Source organism: Bombina bombina, chromosome 7, assembly GCF_027579735.1.
Source record: "Bombina bombina isolate aBomBom1 chromosome 7, aBomBom1.pri, whole genome shotgun sequence".
In the NCBI taxonomy this organism is placed as follows: domain Eukaryota; kingdom Metazoa; phylum Chordata; class Amphibia; order Anura; family Bombinatoridae; genus Bombina; species Bombina bombina.
The window spans coordinates 239,539,402-239,553,471 of NC_069505.1; the positions used below are offsets into that span (position 1 = coordinate 239,539,402).

General features: G+C 39.9%; 1 protein-coding gene across 1 annotated transcript in view; it reads left to right on the top strand.

Moving 5' to 3' along the window:
- Positions 1-6,879, top strand: part of LOC128636319 (receptor-type tyrosine-protein phosphatase beta) — a 390,099-nt gene extending 383,220 nt beyond the window's left edge. Inside the window, exon 49 of the mRNA XM_053689349.1 lies at positions 3,207-6,879. Within this exon, the coding sequence (XP_053545324.1) occupies positions 3,207-3,335 (129 nt within the window). The 3' untranslated portion in view covers positions 3,336-6,879. The remainder of the gene's footprint in view (positions 1-3,206) is intronic.
- The last annotated feature ends 7,191 nt before the right edge of the window (positions 6,880-14,070 follow it).

The following is a 14,070-nucleotide window of genomic DNA, read 5'->3' on the forward strand; positions in this document are numbered from 1 at the left end:
CATGGTTCCAGTAATTCATGTCCTTAGTCTGCTTGTCTTCAGCAAGCTGTTTGCGGGCTTTCTTGTGCATCATCTTTAGAAGAGGCTTCCTTCTGGGACGACAGCCATGCAGACCAATTTGATGCAGTGTGCGGCGTATGGTCTGAGCACTGACAGACTGACCCCCCATCCCTTCAACCTCTGCAGCAATGATGGCAGCACTCATATGTCTATTTCCCCAAGACAACATCTGGATATGATGCTTAGCACGTGCACTCAACTTCTTTGGTCGACCATGGCGAGGCCTGTTCTGAGTGGAACCTGTCCTGTGAAACCACTGTATGGTCTTGCCCATTGTGCTGCAGCTCAGTTTCAGGGTCTTGGCAATCTTCTTATAGCCTAGGCCATCTTTATGGAAAATCGCTAATTGGGCCCAATTTGGACATTTCCAATTAGGGGTGTACTCACTTTTGTCCAACGGTTTAGACATTAATGGCTGTGTGTTGAGTTATTTTGAGGGGACAGCAAATTTACACTGTTATACAGGCTGTACACTATTTTACATTGTAGCAAAGTGTAATTTCTTCAGTGTTGTCACATGAAAAGATATAATTAAATATTTACAAAAAAGTGAGGGGTACTCATTTTTGGGAAATACTGTATATATAAAACATTTAGGGCCAGATTAGAAATGGAAAGCGTGATATTTGCACTTCACTCGTAATACCAGTGCACGCAATTGTGCGCTGGTATTTAAAATGGCCTGCAATGCAAATGCGACCTCACATTCGCATTGCTAGTAAGCTTTGCTCTCAGAAGAGAGCGCTTCCATAGGCTCCAATGGGAGCCTTGTTTTCATGCCATGAGACATGGCATAAGAATTAGCACAGCGAAGGGGGTAAGTCACGCAGCGATGGCAGCAAATTGTAAATATATATGAATATGATCATATATTACATGTATATTTATGTGTTAATATGTGTACACATATTAACACGCAAATATATATATATATATAAGCATATACATAAATATTTACAGGGAACACACAGTACCCATAGACCACTATGTAAAGGTACTTTTCAGTGCTGGGTTTTTTTCTAACACCCCACACCTGCCAACTTCAGCCCCAAAAAACTGCCTGGTGCAGTTATTTTATTAACAAAATAAAAATAAAACAGTTTTTATTTTGTAATAAAATACACACCACTGTATTTTGGTGCATTTGGGGTACATTTATAAAATTATCCAGAGATCTGATCTCTGGTTAATTTTATAAATGCTTATAAGTGCGAGCTTGCAGTAACAATAACCAGCCATTTGTAAAGACTGATTATTTACTGTGCCCGCAAACTGGCAAATGTGCCCATTTGAGGGCCCACGATAAATAAGCTCTCCACTTATAATCTAGCCCTTAATTAGTTAATTAGTGAATAGCAAAACTATTTAAATTATTAAAATAATAAAGTGCTATTAACATTGTTTTAAAGGGATATGTTATATGACATGGTGTTTGACTGGCAAGGTCTCAAATGTGTCTATGTAAATGCACATATATATACTCCAGTTGGTGAGAGTGCATCTTCTTTTGTGTATCATTTTATATACATATATATATATTAGCCCATCCCAGTCAAACACCTTGTGATATACCATATCTCTTTAAGACACTATATAGACATGTATTTGAATAATAATAATAATAATAATATTAATAACAACAATATATATGTGTGTGTGTGAATAATATTTTATTTCATATGTTTAACGTGTTTGTGCATACTTTATTTCTAGCCCTAACACTTTACTTCTGGTCTCCAGGCGAGCGCAACACATAGTTCACAAATGTTTAGCATGGCCATACTATCAATTGAAAGAATAGGTCAAGCTAAAATTATGCCTGATGCTAAACATTCTCTGGTAATTCTGTTTTACCATGGACTAGTAATACCAAATTTTGCGCTATTGTGTGCTATTCTGAGCATGGGCAAGCAATATTGATAGAGCACCCTGCACTATCAAGGGGCTCCACCAGGGCTGGATTGGCCTACCAGGATACCAGGAGATTTCCCGGTGGGCTGCAGCAGATGGGGCTGGAAAGCTACAATTTAAAGGGGTGATTAATGGATGCAGTTGGGTTGTAAGGTGTCTATATAACATCAATCTGGCTTTTTTATTTAAAACAAAGTAATATAATTTAATTCTGAAGAAAATATTGGGGAAGGAGTGTCCCAGTAATCTACTTTGAGAAAAATGGGGCCTGTGCATTCTACCAACTCAACAAAAAATAGGGCTGGTCTTCATATTTTTCCAGGGCTGCTTTTTATTCCCAGTCCGGCCCTGGGCTCCACTTATAATCTATATTATAAAGCTCAAGAAGACACATATACGCTGAGCCTCAGATCTCAGTATGTGAGAAAAAGTAATACATTTGATAACAGAAATAAATTGGAACTTTTTTTTTTTTTAGGCTTACTCTGATTGGTCAATGTTTAGTTTTTTTTACTTCATTGTTTCTTTTTAATTCTACTCACATTCTAGTTTAAATGTTCCCACTGCAAAATACATAAAATACATAAAATACTAGATGTTTTTTTCAGATACTGTAATTTTGTGTTTTTTAGACTTTTTTCCTCATTAGCCTGTAGATTATTTGTATATCAAAATTAGTTGTAAATCAGAGCTATTGTAAAGCGCTGACAACATATTCATCAAAGATGTCTAAAATAGTTAATTTATTAAATGCAGGATGGACATGATTCACTGTAGTGAATCATGTCCGTCCGGCATTGCTAAATGCCGACAGCATATGCTGTTGACATTAACATTACACAAGCATTTCTTGTGAAATGCTTGTGCAATGCCACCCCCTGGACGTCTGTGGCCAATCGGCCGCTAGCAGGGGGTGTCAATCATCACGATCGTATCGGATCGAGATGATTGCAGTCTGCCACCGAAAAGGTGGAGGAGAAGATAAGGAGTAGCGGTCTTACGACTGCTTATACTGCTTTTTAAATCTACCCCACAATGACAATCAGTTTTTTCATAGCAAATACAAATTCTGCACAGTGACATGGAAAACAGTATTCACATAAAGTAAATATTGAACTAGTACACATTATAAAAATGTAGTTTTCATACCCTGGGTTTATAAGTAATATTCTAAGGGTATCTTTTCTGTTGTATACAATACGCTTCATCTAATCATTTTGTGTTTGTTTTTGCAGTCGCAATATGTTTTTCTGAACCAATGTGCACTGGATTTTATCAAAGCAAGAAAAGACCAAAGGCCAGATCTGATTTATCAGAATTCAGGAGCAGATGGAATCTATGAGAATATGAGTTGTAAAGCTTAAAAGACAATCATGTGACAAGGACAGATCTGCACTGGCTTCTTGTGCAATTAACAGAGCTGCCAGCAAGACTAGCAAAATATTGCAGCCAACAGACTTAAAAAAATATATTATATCCAGTGTTCTCCACGGGTCATATTTAATGGGTGCACCATCCGGCTAATTTTACTGACCACCCGGCTAAATGTTACCACAAAATAAACTAAAATTAGCGAATAGTAAAATAATTCAATGTTTATTGCTCAAATTATCATTAACTAAATTTATGTTAAAATTATGCAATTAATTTGTTCTTTGGATAAAAGAAATTGTTATAATATTATAAAGTACTACACTGCACCCACCTGTCTACTTTATAATGCCACCCAGCAGGCAAAATTTTCTGTGGAGAACACTGATATCCTATTTTAATACTAAGAGAAAAGCACTTTCAGGGATTTTGCATTTTTATAACAATGTTCTATTTTGCTAAGAGTACTATTTTTGTAGTAATTTAATTCTTAAAATAATGTAATTTTTAAAACTCTGCTTGAAGGAAATATTGTGTCTGCTATTAAATGGGGTCTTTTCTACATGTATAAAACTGTTAATAAGAATGTACTGATCTTAAAACATCAGTTATTTATTTTACAGAATAAGCCCCAATATATATAGTTGTTCACCACTGGAGATTATTTTTTATATATTTTGTTTGTGTATTAGTAACAGATTTAGATAGTGCTTCATTTACTATAAGAAAGATGTTTCTGTGAAACCATTTAAAATGCTGCAGGCAGATGCGTTGATAATGGAATAAAGTATCATGATAGTGTTTTTCTCATTAAAAAAAAAAAAAAAAACATTTTAAGCAGCATTAGTACAAACAATATAACTATCTTTTCAAGTATTACCTCAAAGCGCAGAATATTAATTTTAAGTCTGTAGGTCTGCAGCACCCCAGAGTCCAGTACAGACCTACAACCTATATACATTTAAGGAAGCGTCCTGTGGTGGCAATTGATCAAAAATAACCTCTAGACATGTGCGATTCGGTTCGATTTGGAAATTCTGCAAATTCGGATCGACCCGAATCTCCGAATTAAAATAGTGCCGAATCTACCGAATAAATCCGAATAACTTCGGATTTATTCGGATTTATTCTGATTTATTCGGTAGATTCGGATGGCCATGGATTACACTAGTATTGTACAGTATATTAGGTTATATCACTCTGCTATGGGTTACACCTAATGTACAGTACATAATACTAGTCTAATCCCACCTAACACTTACCGAATTTCCGAATCGAACCGAATCCAGCCGAATTTATTTGAATCCGAATGAATCCGAAACAAATCCGAACCGAATTTATTCAAATTTTTCCGAATTCGAATCGCTCCGAACTGAAATTCGAAAAAATCTGAATCGAACCGAACCGAATTTTTTCGCCATGCACATGTCTAATAACCTCTCTATTAAACAGTCTATTTTCATTTTTGAGTCCATTTTCAAATGAAAACACCTGGCATTGTTGCATATTCTCTGCCTGACACTAATGGAAGCTATGATTTCTAAACTATTGTGTATAAGTTTTTTATATAATTTGGGATATTTTTAACATGCATATTTTAAATCAATTTTTCAGACAAAACTCTACGTGGTATTAATACCCTACATGGTATTTCACCGTTGCCACTTTTGCACAAGTTTTAATTGACCTTTTTTGCAATAAATAATCCAAGATTTTTTTTATTTCTTGAAAACTATTTTTTGTACAGCATATCTTGGCTATTTACAATTGGGGTTTTTTTTTTATTTGTGTATCTGGTACACGCATAGGGGTCAATTTATCAAGCTTCATATTAATAAATTGACCCCTTAGAGTAGATTTTAACAAATTTGACTTGGTTATAAGGCAAATAATTTTAGAAAGTTACATTTTACTCTGAGAGCTGTTTCTTTAGCTATGCAGTGTTCTGTATATGAAGGAGAGACTCTTGCATTGCAAAAATAATACTCAAAAAAACCAGTGGAGATAATTCAAGATTTCTCTCATGCCGCCGAGTTTTTGACCATCAGCGCCTATGACACATTCCTTCTTCATTACCAATGTCCGGTGTAATAAACTCTGGAGCACATTTATGTAGCTTGACAGACTATAGCTGTGCATAGAACAAACTTCAATTTCTTCTTTCCTATATAGTCTGGATTTGATGCATCTCAAGCTTATTGGTTGAGGATGTCTGGGTGGTACTCAATTAAGTAGAATAATTTATGAAATATACCTTTGTTTCTTTATGTACTTTGAAGAGCTATATTTATATACTGTACTTTAATAGATCTCAATACTGTACAGTTTATAATATTTTATACTCCTGTGGAACTTTTATTTACTCTATATAATTCTCTTTGGTGTCCTTTTATAATGGAAATTGTATAATGTATTTTACTCAGGGTCATATTGCACTGAAAACATAATGCAAATATGTAAATATCCAAAACTGAATTTACATTGGTGGACTGCACTTTTGTATGTAAAATAGGAAATCTCTTTTATATTATAATATGTTTGATGCTAGATTATATTGTCATGACACAAAAACAAAACACATATCAATATGTCAGATAACAATCACCAAAGTTGTATGCTTGAATTCATTATGAAATTAAAATGTTATATTTTTACTGACATACTTAGTGTAAGCTGGTTTCCAAGTTCAGTTTCTTGGTCAAAAAAATAATAAATAAATTAAAAAAAAGCTCAGATGAGATATAATTTTTTTTTATAAACCTTGCAAGGAGCATATCTAAGTGTTGCAGGAGAAATACTACATAGGAATAGGATAGATAAATCTCTGGAGGTTTTTTTAAATTGTTAATGAATCTAGGTTTGTGATTTTATTTTTCCTTATTTAAATGAAAAATAAAAAGAAATAGAGCACCAATTAACAGATTATGTACTAAATGTGTGATTTTCGTATCTGCCTTCATCTAAAGCAATACTTATGTTTACAGTTTTTTGCATAGCAAATTATGTTTTAGTTATGCTATAATTATTAGAGATAGGTCAGTAAACTAAATGTTGATGCTTCATGAAACCATAAAGTGGAATTAGTCTCATACAATACTTATAGAAAATAAACATTGTTGGTTTTAGAAAGAGTAAATACATTATTTTCACTTTTACTGCTGATATAGATAATTTATTATATAGTGCTTCTGGTAAAACTAATTATGTTTTGTTGGACCAAATAAGAACTGAGCAATTAAGTTTTTTGCTTGTTGATGGACATGAAATGCACTACATTGAAGATGGTTAAGTATAGTGTACATTCCTGATATATAGATGACATTTATTTTATCATCAAAGCAATTCTTGCTGCTTGAGTGTCATAGATAATGTGTTTTTGTCTCTTTGCGTGAGTTTTTTTGTATGACATAAAAATCTTTATTTTTGTATATTCCTGATGTTTTGGAAATACAATTCCTTTAAAAATCGTTCTACTGTTTTCAAGGACTGTATAATAACTTAGCAAAACTATTAAAATAAAATAAAAAATTTAAATTATTTATTTTGATATTTGTGTCTATTTTATAGAATTTTATGTTGTGTGCACACATATAAACCATATTCCACATTCTTTTTAAAACTCAGAATGACATCATTGTTATAATCAAGTTTATAATTATAAAGTTCAGCAAGTTAACCAAAAATATAACTATATATCTCAAGTAAAATAATTAATATGCCAATATATTTTCATTATGTACCAAATGTATCTTTATATATATATATATATATATATATATATATATACTCCACATACTTTTAAATACAATCATGATTTATGCAATAATGATTACAGCATCCTTTGAGCACTGGTTAACTGTTTCACAAAATAAAAAAGTGTCAAAAACCACATACAAACATATAACATATAACAGTACAGTCACACTCATAATGACACTATCTAATAAAAGTTATTTTAAAAAAAATTGCACAAAAAGATATAATGGCTCTATACAAGGTCTCATGTGTTAGAAAAGAAAGACAGCAAAGGGCTTTAACATAGAGATATATACATAAATTTAAATATGTAAGGGTAGATATAGGTATGTATATGTTTATATGCATATTGCGAGTGAAAGTTAATGAGTGAATGTCTACAAATAATACCTAAAGGGATTTTATATATCCATGAAAGGGCGAGGATATGTTATTCCTCTGGGCTATAGGTGTAAGACTTTGTATAATTCTGCTGTGAGATATATATAGTGATGTCGTGAATTGTTCGCCGGCGAATAGTTCCCGGCGAACATAGCTTGTTCGCGTTCGCCGCGGCAGGCGAACATATGCGATGTTCGATCCACCCCCTATTCGTCATCATTGAGTAAACTTTGACCCTGTATCTCACAGTCTGCAGACACATTTCAGCCAATCAGCAGCAGACACCCCCTCCCAGACCCTCCTACCTCCTGGACAGCATCCATTTTAGATTCATTCGGAAGCTGCATTGTTAGTGAGAGGAGGGACAGTGTAGCTGCTGCTGATTTAGTAGGGAAATCTATAGCTAGGCTAATGTATTCAGTGTCCACTACAGTCCTGAAGGACTCATCTGATCTCTGCTGTAAGGACAGCACCCCAAAAAGCCCTTTTTAGGGCTGCTCTTTTTTTTCCTGTGTAATTTAATTGCAGTTGCCTACCTGCCAGCATGTGTGCCAGGCTCACAGTGTATACTGTGCCCACTTGCCCAGTGCCACCACTCATATCTGGTGTAACAGTAGTGTAAATTTAAAAAAACAAAAAACTTTTTTGACTGTGAAACATCAGTCTGCTTGTGTAATCTAATTGCAGTTGCCTGCCTGCCAGCGTGTGTGCCAGGCTCACAGCGTATACTGTGCCCACTTGCCCAGTGCCATCAGTCATATCTGGTGTAAAAGTAGTGTAAATTTAAAACAAAAAAACTTTTTTGACTGTGAAACATCAGTCTGCTTGTGTAATCTAATTGCAGTTGCCTGCCTGCCAGTGTGTATGTCAGGCTCACAGCATATACTGGGCCCACTTGCCCAGTGCCACCACTCATATCTTGTTTAATAGTAGTGTAAGTGTACATTTAAAAAAAAAAACGTTTTGGACTGTGAAACATCAGTCTGCTTTTTTGTGTCAGGCTCACAGCATATACTGTGCCCACTTGCCCAGTGCCACCACTCATATCTTGTTTAATAGTAGTGTAAGTGTACATTTAAAAAAAAAAAAACTTTTTGGACTGTGAAACATCAGTCTGCTTTTTTGTGTGAGGCTCACAGCGTATACTGTGCCCACTTGCCCAGTGCCACCACTCATATCTTGTTTAATAGTAGTGTAAGTGTACATTTAAAAAAAAAATGACAGGCAGAGGCAGGCCACCCCGCAGGTGATTCCCTTTGGCCCTAGAATAATGCCCAGTGTTCAGAGGCCACGTACCATGAACTTGAAAAGTTATGAGGACATAGTTGACTGGCTAACACAGGACACCCAATCTTCTACAGCTTCCGCTCAGAACCTTGACGCACCATCCTCCTCCAGCTTAGCTTTGGGCACCTCTCAAGTTACCACTCGCCCGCCTGCCGCCACCACCAACACTAGCACCACAGCTGCTTCACTTAATCTGTCAGAGGAGTTATTTACACATCAGTTGGAAGAAATGAGTGATGCGCAACCATCATTGACAGAGGATGTAGATAACAGTGATATGTCTCAGTCAGGCAGCATTACAGACATGGATGTTCGGTGTGATGATGATGATGTTGTACCCGCTGCTGCTTCCTTTGTTGAGTTGTCAGATACAAGTGAAGGGGTTGAAAATGACGATGCGTCCGTGGATGTCACGTGGGTGCCCACTGGAAGAGAAGAAGAACAGGGGGAAAGTTCAGATTGGGAGACAGAGAGGAGGAGGAGGAGACGAGTTGGAAGCAGGGGGAGGTCGTTGCAAGGAGCTAGTGGCACAGTCAGACAGCATGCATCGGCACTCGGGGTCAGCCAGACAGCACGTCAATCAACGCATGCTGTTGCCACCACCAGAATGCCGTCATCGCAGAGCTCAGCAGTGTGGCATTTTTTTTGTGTGTCTGCCTCTGACAACAGCGATGCCATTTGCAACCTGTGCCAAAAGAAACTGAGTCGTGGGAAGTCCAACACCCACCTAGGTACAACTGCTTTGCGAAGGCACATGATCGCACATCACAAACGCCTATGGGATCAACACATGAGTACAAGCAGCACACAAACTCAAAGCGGCCATCCTCCTCCTGGTCCAGCATCTTCAGCCACGTCAACCACTGCTGTCCTCCTTGCCCCCTCTCAACCATCTGCCACTCCGTCTCTCGCCTTGAGCAGTTCCTGCTCATCACCAGCCCACAGTCAGGTGTCTGTCAAGGACATGTTTGAGCGTAAAGCCAATGTCACAAAGTCACCCCCTTGCACGGTGTCTGACAGCTGGCTTGTCTGAACTCTTAGCCCACCAGCTTTTACCATACAAGCTGGTGGAGTCTGAGGCGTTCCAAAAATTTGTAGCTTTTAAGACACCGCAGTGGAAGGTACCCGGCCAAAATTTCTTTGCACAAAAGGCAATCTCCAACCTGTACTCGATTGTGCAAAAGGAAGTAATGGCATGTCTGGCACACAGTGTTGGGGCAAGGGTCCATCTGACCACTGATACCTGGTCTGCAAAGCATGGTACGAGCAGGTATATCACCTACACTGCGCATTGGGTAAACCTGCTGACGACTGCCAAGCATGAAATGCATGGCTCTGCAGAGGAGTTGGTGACACCGCCACAACTTGCAGGCAGGCCTGCTACCACCTCCTCTACTCCTCCTACTCCATCCTCTTCCATAACCTCCTCAGCTGAGTCCTCTTCTGCTGCTGCGTCTTGCTCCACATCAACGGCACCCCCCCAGCTCCCCAGGTACTATTCCACATCCCGGATACGGCAGTGTCACGCCGTCTTGGGGTTGACTTGCCTGAAAGCAGAGAGTCACACCGGACTAGCACTCCTGTCTGCCCTGAACGCACAGGTGGATCAGTGGCTGACTCCGCACCAAGTGGAGATCGGCAAAGTGGTTTCTGACAACGGAAGAAATTTGGTGGCGGCATTGAATTTTGGCACGTTGACACATGTGCCGTGCATGGCACATGTATGTAATCTGATCGTACAACGCTTTGTGCATAAGTACCCAGGCTTACAGGACGTCCTGAAGCAGGCCAGGAAGGTGTGTGGCCATTTCAGGTGTTCCTACACGGCCATGGCGCACTTTTCATATATCCAGTGGCGAAACAACATGCCAGTGAGGTGCTTGATTTGTGACAGCCCGACACATTGGAATTCAACATTCCTAATGTTCGACCACCTGATCCAACAAGAAAAGGCCGTTAACGACTATTTGTATGACCGGGGTGCTAGGACAGCCTCTGCGGAGCTGGGAATTTTTTTGCCACGTTACTGGACACTCATGCGCAATGCTTGTAGGCTCATGCGTCCTTTTGAGGAGGTGACAAACCTAGTCAGTCGCACCGAAGGCACCATCAGCGACATCATACCATTTGTTTTCTTCCTGGAGTGTGCCCTGCAAAGAGTGCTGGATCAGGCCGTAGATGAGCATGAAGAGGAAGAGTTGTGGTCACGATCACCACCAGAAACAGCCTTATCAGCATCGCTTGCTGGACCAGCGGCAATGCTGGAAGAGGATTGTGAGGAAGAGGAGTCAGAGGAGGAATGTGGCTTTGAGGAGGAGGAGGAAGACCAACCACAACAGGCATCCCAGGGTGCTCGTTGTCACCTATCTGGTACCCGTGGTGTTGTACGTGGCTGGGGGAAGAAGATACCTTCAGTGAGATCACTGAGGATGAGGAACGGGACATAAGTAGCTCGGCATCCAACTTTGTGCAAATGGGGTCTTTCATGCTGTCGTGCCTGTTGAGGGACACTCGTATAAAAAAGCTGAAGGAGAACGACCTGTACTGGGTGTCCACGCTACTAGAACCCCTGTATAAGCATAAAGTGCCTGAAATGTTACTGAATTACCGCAAGTCGGAAAGGATGCAGCAGTTCCAAAAGAAATTAAAAAGTATGCTTTACACAGCGTATAAGGGTGATGTCACAGCACAACGGGAATCTAACAGGGGAAGAGGTGAAAGTAATCCTCCTCCTCCCACGACCACGCCGGCAAGTACAGGATGCTTTACAGACATGTTGTTGATGGAGGACATGCAGAGCTTTTTAAGTCCTATGCATCGCCACAGCCCTTCGGGGTCCACCGTCAGAGAACGACTTGACTGACAGGTAGCAGACTACCTCGCCTTAACTGCAGATCTCGACACTCTGAGGAGCGATGAACCCCTTGACTACTGGGTGTGCAGGCTTGACCTGTGGCCTGAGCTATCCCAACTTGCGATAGAACTTCTGGCCTGCCCCGCTTCAAGTGTCCTGTCAGAAAGGACCTTCAGTGCAGCAGGAGGTATTGTCACTGAGAAGAGAAGTCGCCTTGGTCAAAAAAGTCTAGATTATCTCACCTTTATTAAGATGAATGAGGGATGGATCCCGAAGGGACTGACATTGGGCGATACATTCGACTAAAAAAGGCCTGATGAGATGAGCTGCCTTGGGCTAAAAATGGTCCACACGCTGCTGTATTTTATCTCTGAATGCCGGATGACTTGCGTGACTTATCCGCCACCAACTAGGGTTCAAGCTGCAATGTTTTAGGGCACCTTCTGCCTGGGAAACAAACATCAATTTTTCTGCCCGCTGCTACAGCAGCGGCTGCAACAATACCTAATTTTTCAGGCATGTGTACATGCCTAATTTTTCTGGCCTCTGGTGCAGCACTGTGGCTTCAAAAACCAAACCAATAAAAAAGGCACATAACAGGGATTAAACTGATAGGAATAGTACTACTTAACACACCACTCCTATCTGGTGGCACAGTAGATTGCATGCGCAGTGCCCCAAATTTTAAGTAGGAGGACCGACCAAGCATCTTTTTCCATCTCCCGGTTCCTAAAATCCATGTCATATACACGTCCCCTGATAGGGGACGTAACAGGGATTAAACTGATCAGAATAGTACTACTTAACACACCACTCATATCTGGTGGCACAGTAGACTGCACGCGCAGTGCCCCAAATTTGAAGTAGGCAGACCGACCAAGCATCTTTTTTCATCTCCCGGTTCCTAAAATCCATGCCATATACACGTCCCCTGATAGGGGACGTAACAGGGATTAAACTGATCAGAATAGTACTACTTAACACACCACTCCTATCTGGTGGCACAGTAGATTGCACGCGCAGTGCCCCAAATTTTAAGTAGGAGGACCGACCAAGCATCTTTTTCCATCTCCCAGTTCCTAAAATCCATGCCATATACATGTCCTCTGATAGGGGACGTAACAGGGATTAAACTGATCAGAATAGTACTACTTAACACACCACTCCTATCTGGTGGCACAGTAGATTGCACGCGCAGTGCCCCAAATTTGAAGTAGGAGGACCGACCAAGCATCTTTTTCCATCTCCCGGTTCCTAAAATCCATGCCATATACACGTCCCCTTATAGGGGACGTAACATGGATTAAACTGATCAGAATAGTACTACTTAACACACCACTCCTATCTGGTGGCACAGTAGATTGCACGCGCAGTGCCCTAAATTTGAAGTAGGAGGACCGACCAAGCATCTTTTTCCATCTCCCGGTTCCTAAAATTCACGCCATATACACGTCCCCTGATAGGGGACGTAACAAGGATTAAACTGATCAGAATAGTACTACTTAACACACCACTCCTATCTGGTGGCACAGTAGATTGCATGCGCAGTGCCCCAAATTTGAAGTAGGAGGACCGACCAAGCATCTTTTTCCATCTCCCAGTTCCTAAAATCCATGCCATATACATGTCCTCTGATAGGGGACGTAACAGGGATTAAACTGATCAGAATAGTACTACTTAACACACCACTCCTATCTGGTGGCACAGTAGATTGCACGCGCAGTGCCTCAAATTTGAAGTAGGAGGACCGACCAAGCATCTTTTTCCATCTCCTGGTTCCTAAAATCCATGCCATATACACGTCCCCTGATAGGAGACGTAACAGGGATTAAACTGATCAGAATAGTACTACTTAACACACCACTCATATCTGGTGGCACAGTAGATTGCACGCGCAGTGCCCCAAATTTGTAGTAGGAGGACCGACCAAGCATCTTTTTCCATCTCCAGGTTCCTAAAATCCATGCCATATACACATCCCCTGATAGGGGACGTAACAGGGATTAAACTGATCAGAATAGTACTACTTAACACACCACTCATATCTGGTGGCACATTAGATTGCACGCAGTGCTCTGACAAAATGCAGAAGGACCTTTGGCAGACGGACCTTTGGCAGACGGACCTTTGGCAGACGGACATTTGGCAGACGGACATTTGGCCGACAGACAGAAAGCTAAAGAATGTTCTGATTTCGGCCGAGGGCAGATATGTTCCAGAGTGCTCTGTTCTAATCAGAGCCTCGGGCGCCACAACTGCCTCTGGGAACCTTACCATTGGTCCCAGAACGCACGTCTTGTAATTCTCTGTCTGGGAAATTTTCTATCTATCAAATCTATCTATTTATCTATCAAATATATCTATCGTATCTATCAAATGTATCTATCAAATCTATTGATCTATCTATCTAATCTATGTATATATCTATCAAATCTATCGATCTCGTGGCG